Source organism: Eulemur rufifrons, chromosome 19, assembly GCF_041146395.1.
Source record: "Eulemur rufifrons isolate Redbay chromosome 19, OSU_ERuf_1, whole genome shotgun sequence".
Lineage (NCBI taxonomy): Eukaryota > Metazoa > Chordata > Mammalia > Primates > Lemuridae > Eulemur > Eulemur rufifrons.
The window spans coordinates 43,438,062-43,463,681 of NC_091001.1; the positions used below are offsets into that span (position 1 = coordinate 43,438,062).

At 43.4% G+C, this 25,620-nt stretch overlaps 2 protein-coding genes and 1 non-coding gene across 3 annotated transcripts in view; 2 read left to right on the forward strand and 1 right to left on the reverse strand.

Annotated features, from left to right (window-relative positions):
* Positions 1 to 25,620, forward strand: part of SNRNP200 (small nuclear ribonucleoprotein U5 subunit 200) — a 198,884-nt gene that overhangs the window by 100,213 nt on the left and 73,051 nt on the right. The window lies entirely within an intron of this gene.
* The window catches only part of NCAPH (non-SMC condensin I complex subunit H), a 36,129-nt gene continuing 13,910 nt past the window's right edge, over positions 3,402 to 25,620 (reverse strand). Inside the window, exons 7-18 of the mRNA XM_069494691.1 lie at positions 24,837 to 25,026; positions 22,905 to 22,996; positions 21,903 to 22,108; positions 17,337 to 17,485; positions 16,611 to 16,717; positions 15,800 to 15,922; positions 11,796 to 11,906; positions 10,534 to 10,716; positions 9,588 to 9,704; positions 7,580 to 7,671; positions 7,096 to 7,171; positions 3,402 to 3,461 (exon numbers count right to left, since the gene is read on the reverse strand). Of these exons, the coding sequence (XP_069350792.1) occupies positions 3,402 to 3,461; positions 7,096 to 7,171; positions 7,580 to 7,671; positions 9,588 to 9,704; positions 10,534 to 10,716; positions 11,796 to 11,906; positions 15,800 to 15,922; positions 16,611 to 16,717; positions 17,337 to 17,485; positions 21,903 to 22,108; positions 22,905 to 22,996; positions 24,837 to 25,026 (1,506 nt within the window). The remainder of the gene's footprint in view (positions 3,462 to 7,095; positions 7,172 to 7,579; positions 7,672 to 9,587; positions 9,705 to 10,533; positions 10,717 to 11,795; positions 11,907 to 15,799; positions 15,923 to 16,610; positions 16,718 to 17,336; positions 17,486 to 21,902; positions 22,109 to 22,904; positions 22,997 to 24,836; positions 25,027 to 25,620) is intronic.
* LOC138400469 (small nucleolar RNA U13) lies at positions 23,363 to 23,466 on the forward strand. Its single transcript, XR_011236347.1, has one exon. It is a non-coding gene; the product is annotated as a small nucleolar RNA U13 (small nucleolar RNA).

Sequence of the window (25,620 nt, forward strand, 5' to 3'; positions counted from 1 at the left end):
CTGAGGCAGGAAGATCACTTGAGTCCAGGAGTTTGAGGTTACAATGAGCTATGATGAAGCCACTGCATTCTAGCCTGGGCAACAAAGCGAGACCCTATGTCCAAAAAAAAAGAAGAAGAAGAGAAAGAAAAGAAAAATAAGTGGACACCCCATGGTAGGATCCAGGATCCAATCAGATCAAGCCCTGGCATCACCCCACGGCAGGATCCAGTCAGATCATGCCTCCTGGCATCACCTCATTGTACCTGTATTTATCTATTTTCTGCTGCTTATAATAGACTACCCCAAACTGGGGAATTTATAAAGAAACAGAATTAATTTCTTACAGTTATGAAGGCTGAGTAATCCCCGGTTGAGGAGCCCCATCTGGTGAGGGCTTTCTTGCTGGGGGACTCTGCAGTGTCGTGAGGCAGCACAGAGCATCCATGGGGAGAGGGCTGAGTGTGCTAACATACTTGTTCAGGTCTCTTCCTCTTGAAAATTCACCAGTTCCACTCCCAAGATAACCCATTAATCCATGAATCCATGAATGGACTAACCCAGTCAGGAGGGCAAAGTCTTCATGATCCAATCACTGTTAAAGACCCTACCTCTCAATATTGCCACATTGGGGATTAAGTTTCCAACACATGGCCGGGCGCGGTGGCTCACGCCTGTAATCCTAGCACTCTGGGAGGCCGAGGTGGGCGGATCGTTTGAGCTCAGGAGTTCGAGACCAGCCTGAGCAAGAGCGAGACCCCATCTCTACTAAAAAATAGAAAGAAATTATATGGACAGCTAAAAATATATATAGAAAAAATCAGCCGGGCATGGTGGCACATGCCTGTAGTCCCAGCTATTCGGGAGGCTGAGACAGGAGGATCGCTTGAGCTCAGGAGTTTGAGGTTGCTGTGAGCTAGGCTGACGCCACGGCACTCACTCTAGCCTGGGCAACAGAGTGAGACTCTGTCTCAAAAAAAAAAAAAAAAAAAAAAAAAAAAAAGTTTCCAACACATGAAATTTGGGGGACACATTCAAAGCACAGCACCACCTAACTAAGACTATGTTATAGCCAGATATGGCCATGTGATTATTCAGGCTAACTGGATATAAGAATACTACATATTGACCTCCCAGGAACCCAATTCAACAGAGAGGAACAGTTCCCTTCTCCCCCAAAACCCTCATCCTGCTGCTTAGACTATGCTTAATTCCAGTAGCCACACTGAAACACAAGGTAAGTGTTACACACTGGAATGGCAGACAGGAGAGCTGGAAGGATCCTTGGTCTCATGATTTCATGGAACTGTCATCCTACCCCTGGACTACCTATCTCCCAATGTATTTTATATAAAATAAACTTGTCTTGCACATCCATTGTCTTAGTTTAAGCTGTTATAACAAAATACCTTAGACTGGGTAATCCATAATCAACAAATTTATTGCTCACAGCTCTAGAGGCTGGGAAGTCCAAGACCAGGCCACCAGCAGATTTGGTGTCTGGTGAGGGCTCATACCTCATAGACGGCAGCTTCTCACTGAATGCTCATATCATGGAAGGGCAAAGGAGGCAAATAAGCTCCCCTAGGCTTTTTTATAAGGGCACTAATCCCATTCACATGGGCTCCACCCTCGTGATCTAATCACCTCCTAAAGGCTTCACCTCTTAATGCTATCACATTGGGGATTAGATTTCAACATATGAATTTTAGGACACAAACACTCAGACAATAGCACACATACCCCACAGCAACCATGTAACTAAAGGGGAGAAGCAGGGCAGAGGGGAGAGCAAATTTTTGCTGGTACCAACCCCCGCAGTTTTACTGGCCACTCAGACCAAGCTAAGACCCTACTATAAAGTGTTACTGACTGATCGAGGGAGTGGGCTTGGCCAGTTCTACACTCAGGAATAAAAGGAGAGCAAAAGGCCCAGCATTTACCTGTCTGGGAAAGAATTCTGGAGGCTTCAGCGCCAGTAAGACAGGGTATGGATTCTCACCCTGTGGCACCACGGTTTTTTTTTTTAACCAAAGCATGTTCTCAAGTCTCTCACCCTCTCAATAGATCACAGTGGGTAATATTCTGGATACAATTTGGAAAGCACATTCCTGGGGGAAGGGGATTTTTTGTGTGGTTTTTAGCTTAGGAGCAAGTTATTATCAGGCGTAATCGCCAGGTCTATCCTTCACTGCTCTATCATCCACCATTTCTGTTTAGCCAGTGAATGGTGACAGGTACTCTGGCAGAGATCTAGGACCAGCCAGTAATAGAATTACTTGGATCAACACCTATAATATTGTTCCAAAATGCAAGCTAAGTTATTATAATTCCCCTATTTCCCTGAGGTTATGGAAAGAAATTTTACATTCATGAGTGTGCTGAATTCTGTGGAGCTGGACAAACCTCACTGGGCATTGCTCTCCGTCCACTGTGGAGCCTGGATGGTTCAAGCAGCACATTGTGCAGTGGCTAAGAGCAAAGACTCTAGAGGCAGATTAGCTGGTTCGAGGCCAAGCCCCAGCTTGTCTGTCCTTTTGCAAGTTACTGCACTTTTGTGTACCTGTTTCCTCCTCTGTAACCTGGGAGTAATAGTACATTCCTCATAGGGATGCTGAGAAGGCTGAATGAAGACACCCACAGAAGGAACGTAGTAAACACTTAGCAGGTGTTAGTAATTATTAACTCCATTGCCCTCCAGCAGAATTGATAGGTATTTAAACATGGACCCACTCTTGAGACCTGAATCTCCAGCCAGTGATTTCTCTCTCCTCCATCCTCCTCCGAGGCAAATCATCTTAGCCCTTAAGCATTTCCTGCCTTACACTGCCACCTGGGTGTCCTGGATTGCTAACAGGACACATCCCCCTTTGGGATAAAGATCAGATCTAATACTTATCTAGTGGACACTGAAATGTTTTGCCAGGCATATTATTGAGAATGATTTTATTTTTAAGCATCATATATACATTTATAAGTGTACAGTGATGTGATGTATTTTATGTACATGGGTTAGGTTGCTCTTTAAGGACAGCACTGAGTGCCTACTAAAAAATTATTTTATACAACAGTAAAGTTTGAAAAATAACAAACATCAATTTAGGAGACTAAAACTATACATCAATATAGAGAATGGACATAGGTTTTCATAATCCAGAACAGAACCCCTACCCACTCTGCCCTCCACCCGCTTCCCTCCTAGGTGGTCACCATAGGGCAGAAACTGTCATCAGTCAAGGACAGACTTCAGAGTGCGGTACCCAGACAGTAATGGAGACAGGGAAGAGCAACAGACAAACTGGCACTTTGGTAGCCGGCCACGGCCTTGTTATGAGCCCACCGCATCTTCCTTCACCCAGAGCAGGGATGTCCTGGCCACTGCAAGGGATGGGCCTGCTGCTGCTGACTTCTCTGCAGTGAACTCAATCTCCTTGCCTCACGAGAACATCAGAAAGGTCCTCTGTTCCTTCCAGCTTTAGATTCTGAGGGAAGACCAAAACACATGGACCTTGGTATAACGAGAATAAATCATAAAACAAATTCTAGTTGAGGTAATAAGGCAGTGACTACAAAGAATGAGGTTTGTCCTATGATTATAAAGAAAATTATCTCATAGCAAATATAATTTGCATGATAAAGCTGGTTCCCAATCCTTGCCGACAGCAGGAGAAAAAGCAAAAAGCAAGCCTTCTCTGGCTCTGGTTCCTGCAATACTCTACCTGTGAAGGGCCTAACAGCTGAGCTATCTGCCCCTAAGTGGCTAAGGGAAGTGGATGGGGAGGCCATCAGGAACCACAGCACATAGGTACCATGGTCCCCCCTTTATCCTTGGGGGCTATTCCAAGACTCTCAGTCGGTGCCTGAATCCATGGATAGTACCGAACTCCATATATACTATGTTTTTTCCTATACATACACACCTATGATAAAGTTTATAAATTAGGCACAGGAAGAAATTAACAACTAATAAAATGGAACAATGAAGTCAATAAAGATGACTTGAACACAAGCACTGAGATGCTGTGACTGTTGATCTGATAACCGAGAAGCTACTAAGTAACTAATGGGCAGGGAGAATTGAGTGTGGGCATGCTGGACAAAGGAATGATTCATGTCCTGGACAGGATAGTGAGATTTCCCCATGTTACTCAGAATGGCAAGCAATTTAAAACACGAATTGTTAATTTCTAGAATTTTCCACTTAATATTTTCAGGCCACAGTTTACTATAGGTAACTGAAACTGGGGATAAGGGGGGATACTGTTTTAACCCCATCCACGTGCCCTCCTCCAGGAACGCCCTCACCCCCCGCTGCCCCATGGCCCTATCCCTCATTATGTCCCTGCAGCTGCCCTCTCTCCCCAGTCTCTGTGCTGGCCTTTTCCCCACCTCCCAACTCTTCCCCCACCCAGGAGTTCTCTTCATCAATCCTAGATGGTTTCCCTCAGGACTAAGCAGCTCTCAGAAGCCTTTCCTGACTAACCTCACCACTGCCCCCGCCCCTCACTCTGTACCGGAAGCAGATGGGATGGGTCACTGCACAACATCCACTCGCCCTCTCCCTGGAGCACCTTCCTGTGCTGCTAAAGGTGGACAGCTCAAATCACACCTTGCACATTTTCTGCAGCTCAGGTTCCGGAAGTTGCTTAGGTTTGGCTAATCAGTCACATGCTGCTGGCATGCAGAGCCCTGGGCCAGAAGGCCCATATCTATTACTGGATTCTAACTCTGAGATTGTTACCAGAGTGGTAGAGGAAGAGTCTACATGGGAGTAAAAGACAGAGAAGGAAGGGTGAGAAAACATCAAGTTCTTATATGAAGTGCTGAGAATATTTCTCTTGGTGGTTCTAAGCTCTGAGTTATCATAGATCTTTGTAGATTATCACAATAAATATCATGGTCAATGTTACCAGTCCAATCTTCTCAAATAGCTCAAAGCCAAGCCCCAGTAATGGCCTCAGTGCTCACCCCAGTAAGTCATGGGCTACGGCCATCCCTCATTCTTCAAATGCTGAGCCCTCTGGGCTTCAAAGAGCCTTGATCATAGCAAAGCGAACAAGCCTGTCACTGGGGGCAGGAAAGCAGAGCTAGATAGAGTCAGAGCAGCACAAACCTCAGTGATGCCACAGAATCACCAATGTTTCTTAGCAGTGTTGACTCAGCCAGACTAATTGGGAACCAAGTGAGGGACACAAAGCTGCTCTCTCATGGGCAAAAGGCAGGTTTCTGTGGGGACACAGCCCAGGGCGGGGTTTCTGAGCTTTGGAAGCACCCTATGCTTTGGGAGCCTGGTGTGCTAGGAAAGCAGCACCTATGTCCACAAAAATGGTGTAAGAATGAGATTCCAGGCCTCCCCCCAACAGCTTAGCAGCAACACTCCTGAAGTCACAGAGACGATGGCCTGAGTGCCATCTACCTCAGATGGAGAATCCTCAGCAGAGCTACCTGTGGATCCACAGGGCAATATATATTTTTATTTTATTTTTTCCTTAGTCATTCTTTCATCATGTAGTTTGCATCTGACATCAGGCACCTTAGGATGTGTCAGGTATGGGAACTACCATCTCCATAACCACAGACAGGCGCTGCATGCGTGCCACCATCACCTTCATGGGCTTCTGAAGAAGACAGGCCGTCTCTTCAGAGTCAGCCGCAGTCTGCCTTCCTTCCAATCACAAGCCATGTAAGTTGAGCATTCTTGGGTTGACAACCATCCGCAGTGGTTCTGAAGCACAGTCATTCCCTCTCGGGAGCTAAATTGGGCTCCTTTGTTCAGGCCTTACTTTTGAATACCCAAACTGGTGGTTACGGGCTCTTTGGTCAGCACAGCAGTTGGAGACACACAGCGCTTGGTCCTGGCTCAGTGGCTCTTCTATACCTGCTTCCCACCCAAATAAAAACTAGCTTCTGCCAACTGGACAGTATCTTTTTCTTCTTCAGTGAGGTCACGAGCTAAGGCACAGGCAAGAGAAAAACTGGTTCCTGACTCCCAGTGGTGGGTCATTTGGACTGGCTGGGAGCTGTGCTGAACGGGTCATCCTAATCCTATAGCAGAACCTCTCTCCTAAGCAGAGGCAGACCTGGGAAATGGAGCCAGCCAATTCTTACTGCTCCTGACTTCATTATGAGGTCAGAGGTCACATGCTGGCATGTACGAAATCCTGAGCACTTCTACCAGCATCCTGCTTTGGCTACCATTCCACTGAAATCCTATCTAATTAGACTCTCACACGGCACTTCAACGTTCAGACAAGTCCCGCACTCCAGTGCCGTCCCTGCTTCCAGGGCAGGGTGCCTGTCCCAGAGCGGGCTTAGAGCCTACAGCAGTGGTGCACAGAGCAGCCACAGTGCCCCAGCCCGCAGCCTTCCTTCCACTGCAGGTACCAAAGTCTTCATTGTGGACCAGCTGGCTGGGGACGCTAAAGGACACTAAGTGTCCAGCAGTGCCCAAATACATGGACTTGCTGCTGGCTGCCCTCATTGTGGTGACCCCGGGTAGCACTACCAACCTCCTGAGAAGATGGGTCTCCCTCTGCTCTTTCAATAGCTGTCCCACAGCAACACAGCTGTGGGCTGGCGTGGCACAAGGAGGAGCCTGCCACACCGACCCAGCTGGCACTGTGGGACTCTCCTTCCTTGGGACAGACAGCTCTATTCCTAAGACTTTCTTCACTGCTCTTGGCAGCTCCACTTTCCTGGCCATTGCCCCCATATATTACTACTCTCTCTTCCTTTCATCTTCATCTCTCTCCTCTTTTTTCTGCCGTCTCCCCCATGTGTCTTGACTTTGGCAAGCGTTGGCCTTTAAAGTCTTTGACACTCAATGAAGTAAAAGCACTTCATGTTCTCAGGTTGGAGAACTAACTGATAATAATTCTATCATCTAAAATTTTCCTGTTTGGGTCCTCTTCACTATTTTCATTGCTAATCAAACCTGATGGCCTTTTTCTAAGTTACTTCTAGGTGCCCAGTTAATCCTTTAGGTTGAAGGTACTGCATAAATTACTATATTTAAGATATCCTACAGCAGCCCATGAAAGATCTAATAAAATGTTCAAATGAGATGACACAAATAGGGAACCCTCAAATACTCCAATGCTTACCATAATTACCTACCTTTTCATTGGCTAAATGCAGGAGACAGGCAAAAGCCAGAGGTATGGAGAGGTTCTGAGCCATGACAGGGGGCAGGCTGGAAACAAAGAGGCAAGTATTTAGCTAGGTCACTGAAAATCTAAGAACAAAGGCTCATTTATCAAGTATGAATAATACATACTCGATGTTTCTCATTCTCACATGAATGAGAAACAAAGAAATACTTCAGATGAATATAAGCAGGTTTTTCTAGTTTCTTATTCAGAAAAAAAAAATCTCATGTTGTACTCCAGCCATCAAGCACAGAAAAATGCTTTTTTAAATTTGTTCTACGTTAACTTATCAATGCAGGGAAGAAAGAGAAAAGCTGCAACAATTGTTATATTAAACAGGTTGTGCATGGAGGGGTCCATCACACTAACAGACCCAGCCGAGCTCAGCTGGGACACACAGGAGAGATGATGAACACCCCAATCTCTCCCGCCCCGTGTCTCCCACCATGCACCTCTTCTGCAGGTCCTTTGTGAGCCCACTGAGCATCTTCTCGCCAGCCACCTCCACCGGGGCCCCTTCTTTTCCAGCTCCACTGTGGTTTGCCTAACAGAATCACATTTACAGGTCAGATATTTAGGGCTAGTTTACTTCTGAAAGTGTGACAGAAACTTACAAAGTTGTATCATCAAAAAAGAAAAGTCTTATACCTAAATGAAACAAAAATAATTGCTTAGTTATTTTTTAAGGAAAAAGATCCAGGAAGGGAATCAGTGCTTCAGCCCGAGATCATGACACTGACATTTACTGAGTTACAGTAAACATGCATGTCAATGGCCAGTATAATCCTGGTAAAGGGGACATTGCAAAGAGGCTTGTAGGTCTTTCTGGAAAAAAAAAAAACAAACAATAACAAAAAGCCGTGATGATTTATAGCTTCAACTGGACTACACAGCTAAGGGCAGCACAAAATCCATATTTAAAAGTAAACTCAAGGCTGGGCGCGGTGGCTCACGCCTGCAATCCTAGCACTCTGGGAGGCCGAGGTGGGCGGATCGTTTGAGCTCAGGAGTTCGAGACCAGCCTGAGCAAGAGTGAGACCCCATCTCTACTAAAAATAGAAAGAAATTATATGGACAGCTAAAAATATATATAGAAAAAATTAGCCGGGCATGGTGGTGCATGCCTGTAGTCCCAGCTACTCGGGAGGCTGAGACAGGAGGATCCCTTGAGCTCAGGAGTTTGAGGTTGCTGTGAGCTAGGCTGACGCCACGGCACTCACTCTAGCCTGGGCAACAGAGTGAGACTCTGTCTCAAAAAATAAATAAATAAATAAATAAATAAATAAAAGTAAACTCAAGCTTTCCACTTAAACTTTTCCACTTGCATCCCATTCTGTTTTAGTTGATAAAACCTCATGAATATGACTCAAGCTTTCTCTGATATTCAAGACTATACAGCTTAGGGTCCTCAATCAAATCATGAGTTTTCACTTCTTAGCCAGCAGAAGTGGAAGAGAATGGGTTGAGTTTGCAAAGCTCAGAACATTCTTTGACCAGGAGTCAGAAAAAAGAGGGAAGGATTCTAGCTGAGACTTCACTGAGTTGGACATAGTTAATCAAGGTCTCACCTTGTTCTGAAGGAGAAAGAGAATCTTATAGCATAATAGTTATTTTCCCACTACTTTCCTACGGAGAATACATTCCCAAATCAGAATTATTAGATCAAAGGGTGTAAACATTTCATGGCACCTAAGATATAGTTGTAATTTACTTTCCAAAAGGGTCATAGGGTCATGCATTAACTTAAATTGCTACCAGCAGTGAATAAGTACTCCACATTTTCCTCAACTCAGTACTGGAAAACACTACTTAATTGCTGAAACTGCTGTTGTTTTAAAGCAGCATAAAGATGCCTTCATTTGTATTTTTTGATTACCAGTAAGACTGAATCACAATCCTATGCACTAGTTTGCCATTTGTATCACCTTTCATGTGACCTGCGTGTTTGTGTACTTGGTTCATTTCTGTCTTAGAGGCATGATTTCATCTTTATATATATATATTTTTTTTTTGTTGAGACAGAGTCTCACTTTGTTGCCCAGGCTAGAGTGAGTGCCGTGGCGTCAGCTTAGCTCACAGCAACCTCAGACTCCTCGGCTTAAGCGATCCTACTGCCTCAGCCTCCCGAGTAGCTGGGACTACAGGCATGCGCCACCATGCCCGGCTAATTTTTTCTATATAGATTTTTAGTTGTCCATATAATGTCTTTCTATTTTTAGTAGAGACGGGGTCTCACTCAGGCTGGTCTCGAACTCCTGACCTTGAGCGATCCACCCGCCTCGGCCTCCCAGAGTGCTAGGATTACAGGCGTGAGCCACCGCGCCCGGCCTATCTTTATATTTTTGAATAAATTTTTCTGTGTTGGAGCCATTGACCAAATGGAAGCATCTTCCAGCTGTAGAAATCAGCCACTCCACTCCCACATTCTGGGCACCTTGAGAACCAGGAAGGTACATTTACCTCTGTATCCGTTTCCTTTCTGGAGAACTGTGTCAGCAAACTCCACATGCTCTTCTTCAACTTCTTCATGTCCATCTTTTTGGCAGTCTTGGCATACTGAATTTCAATTTTATTCACCTGAAATAGGTATATTTAAATTAAAACTAAGCAGAAGAAAAATAACATTTACCATCAATTCACTATAAAAACAAAAGACTGGAGTTCCAATAAAGAAGGAATTCAGTTTCAACCACAGAATTACAGAGCTCTCTTGGGACACACTAAAATAGAGTACCTCATGTCAGATCTCATTTCTTTTTCTTTCTTTTTTTTTTTTTTTTGAGACAGAGTCTCACTCTGTTGCCCAGGCTAGAGTGAGTGCCGTGGCATCAGCCTAGCTCACAGCAACCTCAAACTCCTGAGCTCAAGCGATCCTCCTGTCTCAGCCTCCCGAGTAGCTGGGACTACAGGCATGCGCCACCATGCCCGGCTAATTTTTTCTATATATATTTTTAGCTATCCATATAATTTCTTTCTATTTTTAGTAGAGGTGGGGTCTCGCTCTTGCTCAGGCTGGTCTCGAACTCCTGAGCTCAAACGATCCGCCCACCTCGGCCTCCCAGAGTGCTAGGATTACAGGCGTGAGCCACCGCGCCCGGCCTCATTTCTTTTTGATCAAGTATTAATACAAGCCACATTAAGGCTAACCTTGAATTCCAGTGTAAAAGAGATAAGTGAATCAAATGTTAATGAAAGCACCACGTCTGCCACCTGTTATGGAATAGATAAATGTTTAATGCATCATAATTTAATACAAACTGAATCTGGCCAAGATAATTCAGAGCCATGTAGCTAGCTAGCCTCACTGAATTAGCATATAAACCTATTACTGATGTGACTCTCATAGAGGAGGCAAATTAAATAGATTTCAGGCAAACAATACAATTCTCAGCTGTTTTATCCTTACCTTCTGAGGCTCAGCTACCAGATTTGACTCCCCATATGTTGTGATATCTAATCCTTGGACTTCAGGATTGTCACCGTTCTCTTGTGTTGTCTTAGATGGATGACTAGGATAAGATGTGATGTCGAAGGTCCCAGCTGGTCCCACAAATAAGTTATCTGACTCTTCATAATCACTGTCAGCAGCCTGGGGAAAGAAATAGCTCTTCAATTTTGATAGAAGCTGTCAGAGGAGCTTAGAAACATCCTTAAAATAGACCCTTTGAGCAGGAGTTAAAAGGAATTTAGTAATCATAACTGCCAGGTATCCTCTTCAGCTTCTAATCAATTTAGGATTTCATTTTACAGAAAGCATTCTCCAAATACCAGAGACATGACTAGCACACATCACCCAACCTGAGCACAGGAGATTTTGGGTGTCATCTAGTCAGTAGCAGAGGGACCACCTGGGAGCCAGTGAAAAGTCATTCTTGGGACCATGCCCAGAGTGGATCAGAATCTCCGGGGTGGGGGCAACGTGGTGGTCAGGAATCGATCATTTAATAGGCTCCCTGGGTGATTCTTAAAGTTTGAGAAGCACTGGACAAGAGTTCAGTCTGGATCTTCACTAAAATATAACCATCTAATTCTCCTCCAAGTAAGAAAATAAGGTGAATAAATTATTCTTCCAGTTCTTTTCACCCTCCCCATGTACAGGAACACAGATGAGACCTAATATTTTTCCCATTTCTGTTACCTATATTAGCTGTCTCATAAATAGACTCACAGAAGGGATATGGAACATAAAGACAGGGAGTGGCTTGTACAAGTTCACAAATGAGAGAACTAAAATTAGAGCTAGAAGCCTGGTCTCCTGAGATACACCCCAAACACTTACTTTTTCGCCTCATGTCTATGTTTCGTCTACTCAGCCAAAACATTAGCTCCTAAGAACAGAAAGTGTTTACATTCCTTTGAAATCCTCAAAGCGTCAAGATTAGTGCTTTGTAGCACAGGCTAAAGACCCATCCGTATGTCAAACTCATTCACTACAGTGTGGCTATTTGCTTCCAGTGTGTAGGGTTTGAGGTAAGGCAGGCCAAGGTTGAAGCTGTTTCCTTAGCTCTGCTCAGTTCTCTGCACTGAAGTCAGACCCTGCACCCAGAAAACCCTCAGTGGATTTGGAATTTTCTATAGTCTCTTGCGATATGGAAGGGGGAGATGAGAAGCAGGAAAGAAAGATTCCACAGCTTAGAAGAGAGGACTGAGTTCTTCTCCCCCCTTTACCTGTAATCCAGGGCAAAAGTTAGAGGTGTCATTAGGGTTGTTGTAATCATAGTCTTCAATTTCTTCATAATGCTCAGTCTCTGTCTTCTGGCCCTGGGCCATCCTAAGTAACTAGAATAAACGAAAGAATAAATGCAGAAAGCAATTTTTAGAAAAGCAGCTATTAGCCGGGCATGGTGGCTCACGCCTGTGAGTCTAGCACTCTGGGAGACCAAGGCGGGAGGATCACTTGAGGTCAGGAGTTTGAAACCAGCCTGAGCAAGAGCGAGATCCCGTCTCTACCAAAAAATACAATAAATTAGCCAGGCATGGTGGTGCACACCTGTAGTTCCAGCTAGTAGGCAGGCTGAGATAGGAGGATCACTTGAGCCCAGTGGTTTGAGGTTGCAGTGAGCTATGATGACAACACTGCACTCTAGCCCAGGTAACAAAATGAGACTCTGGTAAACAAAAACAAAAACAAAAACAGCTACTAAACTAGATTTGGGAAAGAAATCTTAGTTCCTTATGCCAATATTCTGCTAGAATAACATGATTTTGGAGTTAGAAGGGCCCTGACAAGCCACCTAAGTCCAACGGACTTTTCAACTGCACACGCAAGTCTGACGTAGCAGGGCTCAGAGCCTCCACCCATCCCAAATAAACCAGAGGAGCTCCATTTCTGTCTGATTTGCAATTAGGTCTTCTACACAGTTTTATCTGAAAGAAACTTCCTTCACTAAAACCAAAAGTTGGAAACCTACGGTTCTCTAAAAGGAAATCAACTTGCTGCCCTTAAACAATTCTGACAGAAAGCCCATGACCTTAATTAACAGTCAGTTTGTCCCATGCCTGGAAGGCAGCCACTGTTCCCTACATAGCAAAAGAAGAAATGTTTAGCTCTTTCCCTCTAATTACATTCATAGGTCGTTGTCCTGCTTCCAGAGCCTCACAGAACAACCCTGCCTCCTCTTTTGGGTGCCTGTTGAACACAGCCTTTCAAATACTTGCAGGTCCTTAGATCAGTGATTTACCTGACATCTGTGTCTCTGAAGTGGGGGAAATGTGGTTGGAGGTGTGTACAAGAGTACACTACTATATGTTTTAATATAATTCTGTATTCCAAAAACCCAAATAAACTCACCATGTGTTTGTAATACAAATTCAAAAATAATATTTAACAACAAATATTTATTAAGAAATGCCCTGTTTTCTTCTACTGTTCCTCATGTGACACAACTTCTAAATCCCTCTCCATTTAGAATATTGTCCTCTGGGCACATTTTCAATAGTCCCTAGCCAAATGTCCAGTGCTTAATACAGGCATACCTCAGAGATATTGAGAATTTGGTTCCAGACCACCAGAATAAAGCAAATATTGCAATAAAGCGAGTCACAGGAATTTTTTGGTTTCCTAGTGCTTAAAAAAGTTAAGCTTACAACTATGTTGTTGTCTATTAAGTATCCAATAGCACTATGTCTAAAAAACAATGTACATACTTTAATTAAAAATACTTTGTTGCTAAAAATACTAACAATCGTCTGAGCCTTCAGCGAGTCATCATCTTTTTGCTAATGGAGGGTCTTGTCACGATGTTGACTGATAGGGTACTGAAGGCTGGGGTGGCTGTGATCATTTCTTAAAACAAGATGACAATGAAGTTTGCTGCACTGATTGATTTTTCCTTTCACAAAAGATTTCTTGGTAGTCTATGATGGTGTTTGATAGCATTTTACCCACAGAACTACTTTCAAAATTGAAGTTAATCCTCTCAAACTGCTGCTTATCAATTAAGTTTAAGTAATATTATAAATCTTATGTTGTCATTTCAACAATGTTCACAGTATCTTCACCAGTAGATTCCATCTCAAGAAACCACTTTCTTTGTACATTCATAAGCAACTCCTCATCTGTTCAAGTTTTATCATGAGATTACAGCAATTCAGTCCCATCTTCAGGCTCTACTTCTCGTTCTAGTTCTCTTGCTGTTTCCACTACATCTGCAGTCACTTCCTCCACCAAAGTCTTAAACCCCTCAAAGTCACCCATGAAGACTAGAATCAACTTCTTCCAAACTCCTGTTAATGTTGGTATTTTGACTTCCTCCCATGAATCATCAATGTTCTTAATGGCCTCTAGAATGGTGAATCCTTTCCACATGGTTTTCAACTGACTTTGCCCAGATCCACTTAGAGGCCAATGTAGGATTATTAATTGGCCTAATTTCTATATTGTCTCTCAGAGAATAGGGAGCCCCAAGAAGAGAGAAACAGGGGAAAGGCCAGTAGGTGGAATAGTCAGAACATACAATATTAAGTTCACATTCTTATATAGGCACAGTTTGTGGCGCCCCAAATCAATTATAATGACAACATCAAATATCACTGATCACCATAACAGATATAATATGAATGAAAATGTTTGAAATATTGTAAGAATTACCAAAATGTGCCACAGACATGAAGCAGGTACATGCTGTTGGAAGAATGGCACACCAATAGACTTGTTTGATGCAGGGTTGCCACAAACCTTCAATTTGCAAAAAAACACGGTATCTGTGAAGCACAGTACAGTGAAGCACAATAAAACAAGATATCTATAGTCATTTTCCCCATGTAGCTCTGCTGGAAGAATAAGGGATCTCCAGCTCCTGCTGCCTGGCTGCCCTACTACACACAGGAAAATTTATTCCTATAGACAAGAAGCACAAGTTCTTTCCTCTATAAGAAACAATTTTAAAGGAAAAAAAAACAAAAACCCAGGCTCTGGAATGCAATGAGCTAAATGACTTTCTTCTACCATCTTCATATCTGAATATGCAAATTACTACCTTACAGAAAGTACCACCTCATATATGCAAATTATGCCACATTATTGAAAGGTTCCTAAGGGCTGGAGGGAAAGGAGTGTGGCTTGTGACCAGAGACAGCAGTTCCTGCACAAGTTCCTGTCAAGTGGCTTCATCCTGGGGCTGAGCGAGGCTTGGTGGAAATGTTCTACCACTTGCCTTCACTCGGCCTTGCTCCACTCTTCTACCTCAGGGCCCTATCTGTGCTATGACTATTGCTGCTGGCATCTAACCAATATTGACCACAGCCATAGTTTCCACAAGTGTTGCAACTTTGCATCTCTTTCTGTGTTTGTAAGGGTATTTCCATTAAGTGGACAATATTGACCAGAAAGAAAAATATATCCGGATTGGTTTATAAAAATAGAATGTGAGATATCAGTGAATTCAGGGAAATACATACATATCATTAAGATTTTGTGGAAAAATAGGCAAAATAAAAAGGGGAAACTATGAACTGTTCATAAAATTGACACCAAGAGTAGGAGAACCAGGAATGCAAGTGAGCAGAGGATCTACATGAAATGGAACTTAGTATGAACCAGTAGTGTCTGGCTGCCCCGGTAACAGGGGCATACACTTGCTAGCAGCACCACAACAAGAGCCCCAGGCGAATGAAGTAGATGGTAATCAGGGCACAACATTAGGTGGTCTAGACTAAGCACTCTATTTAACAGTCTTAGAAGGACCATAGGAAGGTTGTACAGCACTAGGGACTCTCTGAGGATGTGATCCCATGTGTCATCGTGGGCTCACTTCTATACTTGCATCATGAACAAGGCAATGTGGACCATGCAAAGTATCTCCTGGGGAGTAAATCCACAACTTCAATGAGAAAGTGAGAGAATCAAGAAATAACTAAAATTTTTGTAAACTTTATCAAAAGACTTTACACTCACCCTTATTGCGTTTCAGCATGGGGTCTTCAGTGTCTAGCATTCTAGCCAGGTAAGACATTTCTGAGTCTTTAGTGTGCATCTATCCTATAAGCTTTTCCCTGTAGCTTCATTTGATCTCCTGACAATTCCCCTTAGCTAACACATATTCCTCCTCACACACTCTCCTTTCCTGTGGCATGCAATACCTAACAGTCACACTACCAGCCCCTTGATTCCTTGCATGCTGTCAGCAGGCTTGGCAACAATGCAGCTCAAAGGAACCAAGAAACAGCCTTACCCTTGTGCCTGGTTTGAGATGAAGCTGGACAAGAGTATCGACATCATAGTGGAAATCTGTAGGAAGAGTGGTGGCCTTCCAATTCTGGTTCTCCAAAGTGGACTTGGCCAGAATAATAGCAGCCTATTAATTAAAAAATAAAAAATATGTGTTTTTTTGGCATCTTTAATAACAATGGTCAAAACATGTTTTTTGTTTGTTTTTTAAAGGAGTTTGGGTCTGGACAATTAGTCTACCATCAAAGTTCCATAGTTCTGTCTAAAAAAGTGATCTTGTTATTATAGATATTATTCTCCTTATTTTAAATTTGATTCTTTCTTGCCGCTGAGTTTGGGACTATTTTTCGAAAGTGCCTTTACGGAAAGAGGAAAAATGAAACCATGCATTTACTCTAAGAGTTAAATTTATAATGCATTTTTAAAAATGAGGCCAGTGTGGTGGCTCACACATGTAATCCTAGCACTTTGGGAGGCTGAGGTGGGAGGATCGCTTGAGCAGCACAGGAGTTTGAGACCAACCTGAGCAACACAGCGAGAACCCAACTGTACAAAATATAGAAAAATTAGCCAGGTGTGCTACACCTGTAGTCCCAGCTTCTTGAGAGGCTGAGGTAGGAGGATCATTTGAGTCTAAGAGTGTTTGAAGTTGCAGTGAGCTATGATGACACCACGGCACTCCAGCCTGGGTGACAGAGCTAGACACTGTCTCAAAAAAAAAAAAAAAATCACAGGTGAAAGGGAAAGAGAAGTGCAAAGAGTAATTTAAGTAAGTAACTTAAGAAAGCACAAATACTAATAAATCCAACACAAACCTTTGTTTTTTGAAAATATACATCAAAGTCAATATCATCTTCAAAGTCAATTTCAAAATCTTTCTTTGTACTCTTCTTTCTGTTCTCTGATTGGGAGGGAGCATCTTCTGCAGAAATGAACATAGATGTCAACACTGTTTCACCTCTGTTGCCTAAATTATTTACTTATCTATTGACATCCGTATCAGTAAGATGGCATTTGTGTCTGAGCATCACAACAGTGGTAGGAATGCTAAATCATACACCTCATTTTTGTCCTAAACTTATAATTTGTATTTTGGCTAACAAAACACATAAAAAACATGCTAATTCCTTCCTTTCAAAGAGAGAATGCAAAACACGTAATGCTGGCACAGCCCTTCTGCATTCTGCAGAGTGCTGGCTTGTGCAATAACTGCTGCATGCCCCCCCTAAAGCTCGGTCGTCATTCCTACCTAGCGCCATTGTGTAAAGTTATGCGGATACTAGCGAGCAATGTGAAGTTGTGAGCCCAGTTCTCCTCACTCCAGGTACTTTTCCCATTCAGAGGCCTAGATTTTAACTGACCCTTCATTCCAGGCCAGGCCAAGCGATTGTCCAACCAGGAGGCTGGCTCACATGTATGCTTCTTCAGCTTATCAGGAGGTGCAAGAGAGCCACAGCTGGCATTTCCCTTCCTTAGCTAACTGCTAACTGGCTGGTCATCTACATTATTCTTTCCTTAAAGTTCCATCTAGAAGTACATACGTTTGCGTCGAGGCCTAAAGCGCCAGTGATCCGGGCCAGCCCACATCGACATGGTCCGGGGACTGAAATAGGAATATTCTCCAGGTTTCATGGAGAGAAGAGGGCACATGGTCCTAATATCTCCATCTCCAAGAGAAATCGTTTCTTCCCTGTAACACACATGAAATTATGTTTGTACGCGCACTATATAATTGTGTATTTACATGTAAAGGAGCATATGTCATTAAAGACTCTACCTACCCACTTTTCCACAAATGAGCAGCATTTCTAAGAGGAAGTCCAATATAAATACTTCATTATTAACAATCCCTTAGTTTTTACTTCTCAAGTGCTTTTGCATCTCTTAATTTTATAATATGATCATATTTACACAAGTACTTTGGAAGTTTCAAAGTGCTTCAAAAAATGCTAGACTATCCATTTGATAGATAGGAAGACAGAGGTACAGAGAAATTAAGTTTTTACATAAGATTACACAGCTAGCAAAATGCCAGAGCTAGGAATTAGACATAATTCCCCGAATCCCAGCCTCAGGGTCTTTCCATACACAAGGCTTCTTGCCACACAAGATGACAGTCCCTCATTCTTTCCTCACCATATTTCCATAAATAAGGGCTCCAAGAGACACCACTATAATTCCTACTAAAGGTAAAACAAGATGTTCTTCCAATTTACATTTTTAGTCCCTCAATCACTTTGGAGGTCCCCTTATAATCTGTTAAGTCATCAGCTTTACGCTTCGCTGTTTGTAAAGTATCTAAGTGGCCAGTCCAGCATGGTGGGTTTGCTTTGGCTTTTCACCCTTTCTACAAGGTACTAGAATCCATGAGCTACCTCTCTCCTAAAGGGATCCGATACGAGAGAAAGCATGTTAGTGCTGCTGTACTGCCCTCTAAAGGTAACAGTAACAAGAAAACTTAAGAGTGGCTTTATATTTGTATTGAGCCATACCTGTAAATCCCCTTCACATCAAGCCCTATAGAATAAGCTAAAAAAGCTTTGAAAAGAGGACTTTGGCTTTATCTACAGAATCTTTAAAAAACAAAAGTAGGAAATGGTATTTATACATTTATTGCTATTAAAACTTAACTTAAAAAACTAAAATACACTTTTAAAAAAGTCACATTTCTAGTCTGTAAGCCCTAGTGCTATAATAGAACCTGACACCTAGCCTATGTTATTAAGTAACAAATGTACTGCATTGTGAACTCCAGAGGGAGAAAGAAGATGGTTTCAATGCATCCTCACTCAATTCTCATGGTTATTCTTTTGTTAAAATTTTGGTAGTTGGGCTGGGAATTTATAGGCAAAGGTATGAAGAGCTTGGCTCCCATTCCCAAGAGTCTGTGGACTGGACCAGGGCTGGACAGAAGCTCTGCGATCTTCTTGAACGCCAGTCATTCAATAATTGTTTCAACACATAATGCTGTATGGCAGGCACCCAACTAGTCCCAACTTCACCACTCAGTGACTAAACTAACCCACAGTTTATCCATTTTTCAAGGCCTGCCCCCTCCATCAAACTTTTCCTATCCTCTCCAGTAGAATTCTTTATTTCTTCTGTCTTCCCCCTACCCCCTGCCCTTAATATCACAGGGCTTCTCCTTCCACTTAGTCCCGGTTCAGTCCTGTTGCCCTATTACCGGCAAGTTAGAGGTCTCCTCCCAGCTGGCTCCTAGCACACCAACCAGCACGCAGCAGAATGCTTCATTCTCACATGAACAAAGGAAGCTGCACTCTGGGCCCTGACCCCTGACTAGGTCTTTATTTTTTTTTATTTTTTTTTTTTTTTGAGACAGAGTGTCGCTTTGTTGCCCAGGCTAGAGTGAGTGCCGTGGCGTCAGCCTAGCTCACAGCAACCTCAAACTCCTGGGCTTAAGCAATCCTACTGCCTCAGCCTCCCGAGTAGCTGGGACTACAGGCATGCGCCACCATGCCCGGCTAATTTTTTTTTTTTTTTTCTATATATATTTTAGTTGGCCAGATAATTTCTTTCTATTTTTAGTAGAGACGAGGTCTCGCTCATTGCTCAGGCTGGTCTCGAACTCCTGACCTTGAGCGATCCACCCGCCTCGGCCTCCCAGAGTGCTAGGATTACAGGCGTGAGCCACCGCGCCCGGCCGTGACTAGGTCTTTAAACACAGTGAGCACACTATAAAAGCACACCTGTACCACAGATGGGTCAGCTAGAGAACACTTGGCCCCACCGCTGCAGGGAGAGGGGAGTTACCTGAGCTGCTCTTAGACATCAAGCACTTTGGCAGCTGAGGCCTTATTAGTATATGTGCATAAAGAGCTCCACTTTTACACTATGCACAGTTGTCCAAAGTGTTGCCATTCAGGAACCAATAACATGGGGCATCCTATATGACACTGGTATTTATTATTCAGCATTGCCCTCACCCCACCTTGAGCTAGAGGCCCTTGAAGACCTTTCAATAGAGTCAGTGGTTTTCAATCCTGGACACACAATGCAACCACCTGGGGATGGTGATCAATGCCTACCCACTTCTACCCACTGAGATTCTCAGTTAGGTGGTCTGGACTGAAGCCTGCCATCCAAAGCTCATGACATATAGCCAGGACTGGTCAAAGATACTGGGTGACAACCAGCTCCACCCCATTACTTAACCCCTCTGAGCTGGTTTCATCATCTGAAAAATGTGGATAACAGGACCTAATTATAGAGTTGTTGCAAGGATTAAATAATTACATTTTATATGTTATATAAATTATGTGAATAACACATGTAAGGCATTTCTTTCATGTCTGGCACAAAGTCAGAATAATAAGGAGCTCAATAAACATCAGATATTCCTATTATCATCTATTCCCAACCCTTCATTTTATGGGTGAGAAAACAAAGACCCCAAAAGGCTATGACGACCAGGCACAGTGGCTCAGGCCTATAATCCTAGCACTCGGGTGGCTGAGGTGTGAGGCCTGCTTGAGGTCAGGAGTTCAAGACCAGCCTGAGTAAGAGTGAGACCCCATCTCCACTAAAAACAGAAAAATTAACAGGCTGTTGTGGCACATGCCTGTAGTCCAAGCTACTCAGGAGGCTGAGGCAGGAGGAACAAAACCTGAGACTATTTGGTCACAGGTGATTGCATATAGAAACAAAATAATAATAATAATCATAAAAGAGATAAAGAAAGAGAAAAAAAAAAACCCTGAGACTAGAACCACAGCCTACTACCCCTAGTGTACTCAGTAGGACAGAGTCTAAGATTTTGTGTTGCTTGGAACTGGGGAGAGAAATGGAGACATTTGTTCAAAATAACCAGCAGAAAACATCTTCCAAAACAAAATGGAAGTCATTGAAGCCCTTTGTTACTGTGAGTCCCTCAGATGTCACCTCACTGTTTTAAGAAAAGTGACAACTCTACTCTGACATTTGAAAATGACATTAGAAGAGTTTATCCCACTCACCTGCCTGCCATTTCTCACTTCTTAGAAGACAGAATGGGAACAGGACAAAACCACAGCTATGTACAAATCAGGAAAGGAGGGGGCTAATGGGCCTGGATGGGTAATTTCACCTGGAGGTGCCAAATGTTCAGCTCCCCCAAATTTCTACTTGGATTCTGAGTGACATTAGCCTAATCATTTCCCACATGGGTAAACTGTGCTCAAAAAAGAAATCTCTTATTCTGGAGACATTCAAGCAATGTTTTTGAAGGGATTTTTGTCATAGTGGGAAATTATACTCTAACTTCTAAGGTTTTACTCAAACTAAACCAGCTCGGCTGTCTCCGATCCCAGGCTTACAAAGCTCTGTTATAGACCTAACAGTTAACAGAGGAACTGTTTACTCTAATCCCATGGAATCTCCCATTCCCAGGCCCATTCAAGGCCTTTAGAGGTCCTACACACTAAAGGGTTGTGGGATTCTGCTTCTAAATCATATCCAGAATTAAAACAATACTAATCTATAAACTACAAATAATAAAGGCCAACCAAGTTCTGATTTTTTTAAAATGATGCTTACTAGAGTAATCAAACATTTAAATTACTAAAGACCACTCTTCTAGCCCTCCTCCAAATATGCTCAATTTTATCGGTTGATTTAGTTTTCCTTGCTTTGCTCGTGCCCCGTCTGCCTATCTGGTAACCCAACACTGCCTAATACCCGTCTTTGCTTACCCTTCAGGCCACTTTTTTCTGTGAGCAACACATAAGCCTGTTTCTGTCTGTAACCGATATGCAGTGATATCATCAAAAGCTAGACTATACACAGTGTGTAGAAAAGGAGCACGAAAATGCATGTGGTAACAACAGCCAGACTAAAGTGGCTGTTAGATCCCAGGTATTTTGTTCTAGCACTTTAGTGCTCTAATCCTTACAAACTCCTACCATGTCAGTTTTATAACCAAAGTGACTGAGCCAAGATTCAATGCCAGGTGTGATTCCTCTGTGAGTCAGAAGGGCTCAGCTGATGTGTAGAACAGGTCACACTGGCCTAGCCTATCAGAAATGAAATCAGATTACCCCCAGCAGAAAAATCTGTTAAGAATGGATGGAAAACTCCTATGGAAACGTTTTCTGTGACCCTGAGAGCCTTACTGGCAGCTTTGAACCTGGGAGGGCTCCTTCCAGCTCCTGAACTCCTCGTGATCCCCAGCTGCAGGGTGGTCAGGTTCATCGTTGGCATCAAAGTCGTCCTCCAGGTGCCCATCGGGGAAGTCCCCACAGTCACTCTCCTCAACCTCAGCATTGATGTCAAATACCTGGTCATTCTTCTTAAACTTGTCTACCAGGGCCGACACAGACTAGAGGGACAAAACAAGGGTTTTCAAGTTCTGCTTCCTATAACCACACCAGTTCGCCATTGGAGGGACAGCCTTCTTAACCTTAAACTCCAGTTTCCAGCCTTCTCCTTGCCCTGCACCACCCTTCCCCACCCCCTAACCGCTGGAGCCAGAGTCTCATGATAGTGCTGAGGAAGTTTATATTGTGCAGCACAGGATGAAGCTGTATTGTTGTCAGGCACATTTTGTAAAACGTGAAACAGGAATCTTCATCCATTAACTGCATGTTTAGAGAAAACAGTTTTCCATGGAGACCATTTATTTTGGAAGTTGTAATAAGTAGGCTAAAGGGGGCCATGCTAAAAATACACAGAGGAAAGCTCTACACATGACAATTCTCAGGAAACTCTGTGCCAAGGGATTCAACTCCAAAGAGCAGGAAATTCCTCAAGCTTGACAGCAGCCTCAGAAACCAAAGGCCACTAGGATAACCACGTTCGAGAGTAAATCTGACAAAAAGGGTTCACCCATTAATGGCAGGGCCATCTCACCCTAGGGAAGCAGAAGAGAGAACACGAAGCTGATCCCAGAACTCATTTAGCTATATAATAGTCCTGCTGGGGGTCATAACCACCCCCTAGGTTTTATGTCCCTACAGAAGTGCCAAAGGAAATATTTTCTGTACTCTTGACTAAATAAAAAATGATGCCACAGTTTTGGTTCCCATTGGGCAGAACTAATCCTGGGCCATCTAACTGAAACCACAAGCCGCTGGAGAAGTGCCCAGAGCCCTTATAAGTCTGAAAGTTGATCACACCTCATTATGTGTCTCACTGTCCCATTTAGTAAACTGGAATCCGGCCAGGGAAGGGCAGATCTGGCGATCTTCCGCACACTGCTGCAAGGGCACTGGAAAGGACGGCAAGAACACAGAGATTAGAGGTGGGTCAAATACGTTCCTCATTCCCTGCAAAATGACACCAACGGGCACAATAGAGAGGAGAGGCACACAGTCACCTCACTGTTCTCCAGCAGAGGCTTGAGTATCAACAGTGGCTGGCTGGCAGCCAACCTCTGTGTGCTGGACTCCCCAGGGAGCGAGAAGGTACACAGGCAACACCCACATTGGGGTTAGGCTAACGCATTGTCATTCCACGAATTAGTAAAATACTAGAGGGAGAAACCTGAAGCACCGACATTTGATTGTGAAATGAACTCTGTGCCCTGTGCTATAGTTGGGAAGTCAAAAACCCTTCTTAAAAGTACGCTAAATAGATCCTTTTGTAGTTCATAAGCGTGACGACTGGGTTTTCACACACTTTTTTGAGTTGCGCCTCCCTCAAACCTTGCTCCGATGTTGGCACATCACCCATCTGATGTGAAAAAAAAATACACTAAGTGCATAAGCAATCATGAAACAGTACTTATTTTTAGTCCCAAACTAAACTAACTAAAGATTACGTACCGCAGAGGACTAGAGCCCCAGCAGAGGGCATAAACTTGGAAAATAGAACATTAGCATAAAACAGTTACACTAAGCAAAATTTAGGCAAGAATAGAAAGGACAAGAATTGGTACGGTCATACTTGTATAGCTCTGGAGGGGAAAGATCAATTCATTCAACATGTAAAAATCATTACACACAAGTGTAGCTATGACACTACATTGACCTGGCCTTCACACCTGCCCTCACCTTGTCACATCCTGAGAAGATCCCCCAAGCAGGGGATGGATGGGTAGAATGGGAGGGATGTTAAAATCTTTGCCAAGCCAGTACAGGGGACTGGTAATAGGACAAGTCAGTTCTGAGACTGCCACAGAGGAGTCTCAAAACAATTCATAATGTCCTCTTCTCCTCAGGACCCCTGGATTGGTAACAAAGAATAAGGCCTCTGTAGCTAGATAAAGGTCTCTTTATTCCCCTTCCCGAGTCTAAACTCTGACACTCCAGGATGAGCCCTGACAGTGACAGCTGGCTGCAAACACTGAGTACCTAAAGTATGTGGTGCATAAAGACTAACAGGCAATGGTTTACTGTTTTAGACTTCATGCTGTGGAGATGACAAAAGTTAGTGGGTTGCTAGGCACTCCTGAAAGGATACCCAATTTGGCATTCCAGAGGAACCTTCTAAGTAATTTAAGCCTGCAGTCCCCAACCCCTAGGCCGTGGCCCATTACTAGTCTGTGGCCTGTTAGGAAATGGCCACGCATCACCGCCTGAGCTCTGATCACATCTCCCCACTACCATGACACCCCTCACCCCATCCCCAGTCCGTGGAAAAATTATCTTCCATGAAACTGGTCCCTGGTGCCAAAAAGGTTGGGGATCACTGATTTAAGCAACACAAGAGCATGATGGGCTTATGATACACCATGGTTCTATACAGAAACTTCTCCAATGACTGAAATGCTCTGGTAAAAGGCATTATTTGTACTTACTTTTTATTTATTTATATATATTTTTGGATACAGGGTCTTGCTCTGTTGCCAGGGCTAGAGTGCAGTGGAATAATCATAGCTCACTGTGCAAACTCAAACTTAAGTGATCCTCCTGCCTCAGCCTCCCAAGTAGCTGGGACTGCAGGTACATGCCACCGCACTCAACCAATTTTTTTTATTTTTTGTAGAGATCAGATCTCACTATTGCCCAGGCTGGTCTCGAACTCCTGGGCTCAAGCAATCCTCCCGCCTTGGACTCCTAAAGTGCTAGGATTACAGGCATGAGTCACCATGCCCAAGCTGTACTTACCTTTTAAATCTGTCATTTCTACCCAACCTAAATCTGGCAACTCAAGAGGTTCTCCAGCGGGGAGAGTCTTGACATCGGAAGGAAAAAGTAGCTCACTTGTATAGTCATGGCAGTGGAGGGTAGAGAGAAATACCCCTGCTGTGCTACACTCATCAAATGAAGCTGCAGTCTTCTGAAACATGGGATCGATCTGAATAAAAAAGAGAGAGGGAACCAAAGAATTATGGTATGTAGCCAAAGGAAATATAAATTCTCATGTGTTGGACCCTGCTCCTTCACTGATATATATTCTAGATTGAAATGTCCCTGCGCATGAGCAAAAGCAGGGAGGGGCTTTCTGATTGATCAGGTAAAATCCCAGTTCAAAAGAAACGCTGTATGTGGTCAGATGCATAAATGCATACTGTTCCAAAAGACAGTATATGGTGACAAGCACACACTGTGTCAATCTATTTATAATACACCTGGTCATGAATCCTTCTGCTAGTCTCCTTTCATGAGTCACTGTTTTTGTTTTTTTTGTTTTCGTTTTTTTTTTTTTTGAGACAGAGTCTCACTCTGTTGCCCAGGCTAGAGTGAGTGCCGTGGCGTCAGCCTAGCTCACAGCAACCTCAAACTCCTGAGCTCAAGGGATCCTCCTGTCTCAGCCTCCCGAGTAGCTGGGACTACAGGCATGCACCACCACGCCCGGCTAATTTTTTCGATATATATTTTTAGCTGTCCATATAATTTCTTTCTATTTTTAGTAGAGATGGGGTCTCGCTCTTGCTCAGGCTGGTCTCGA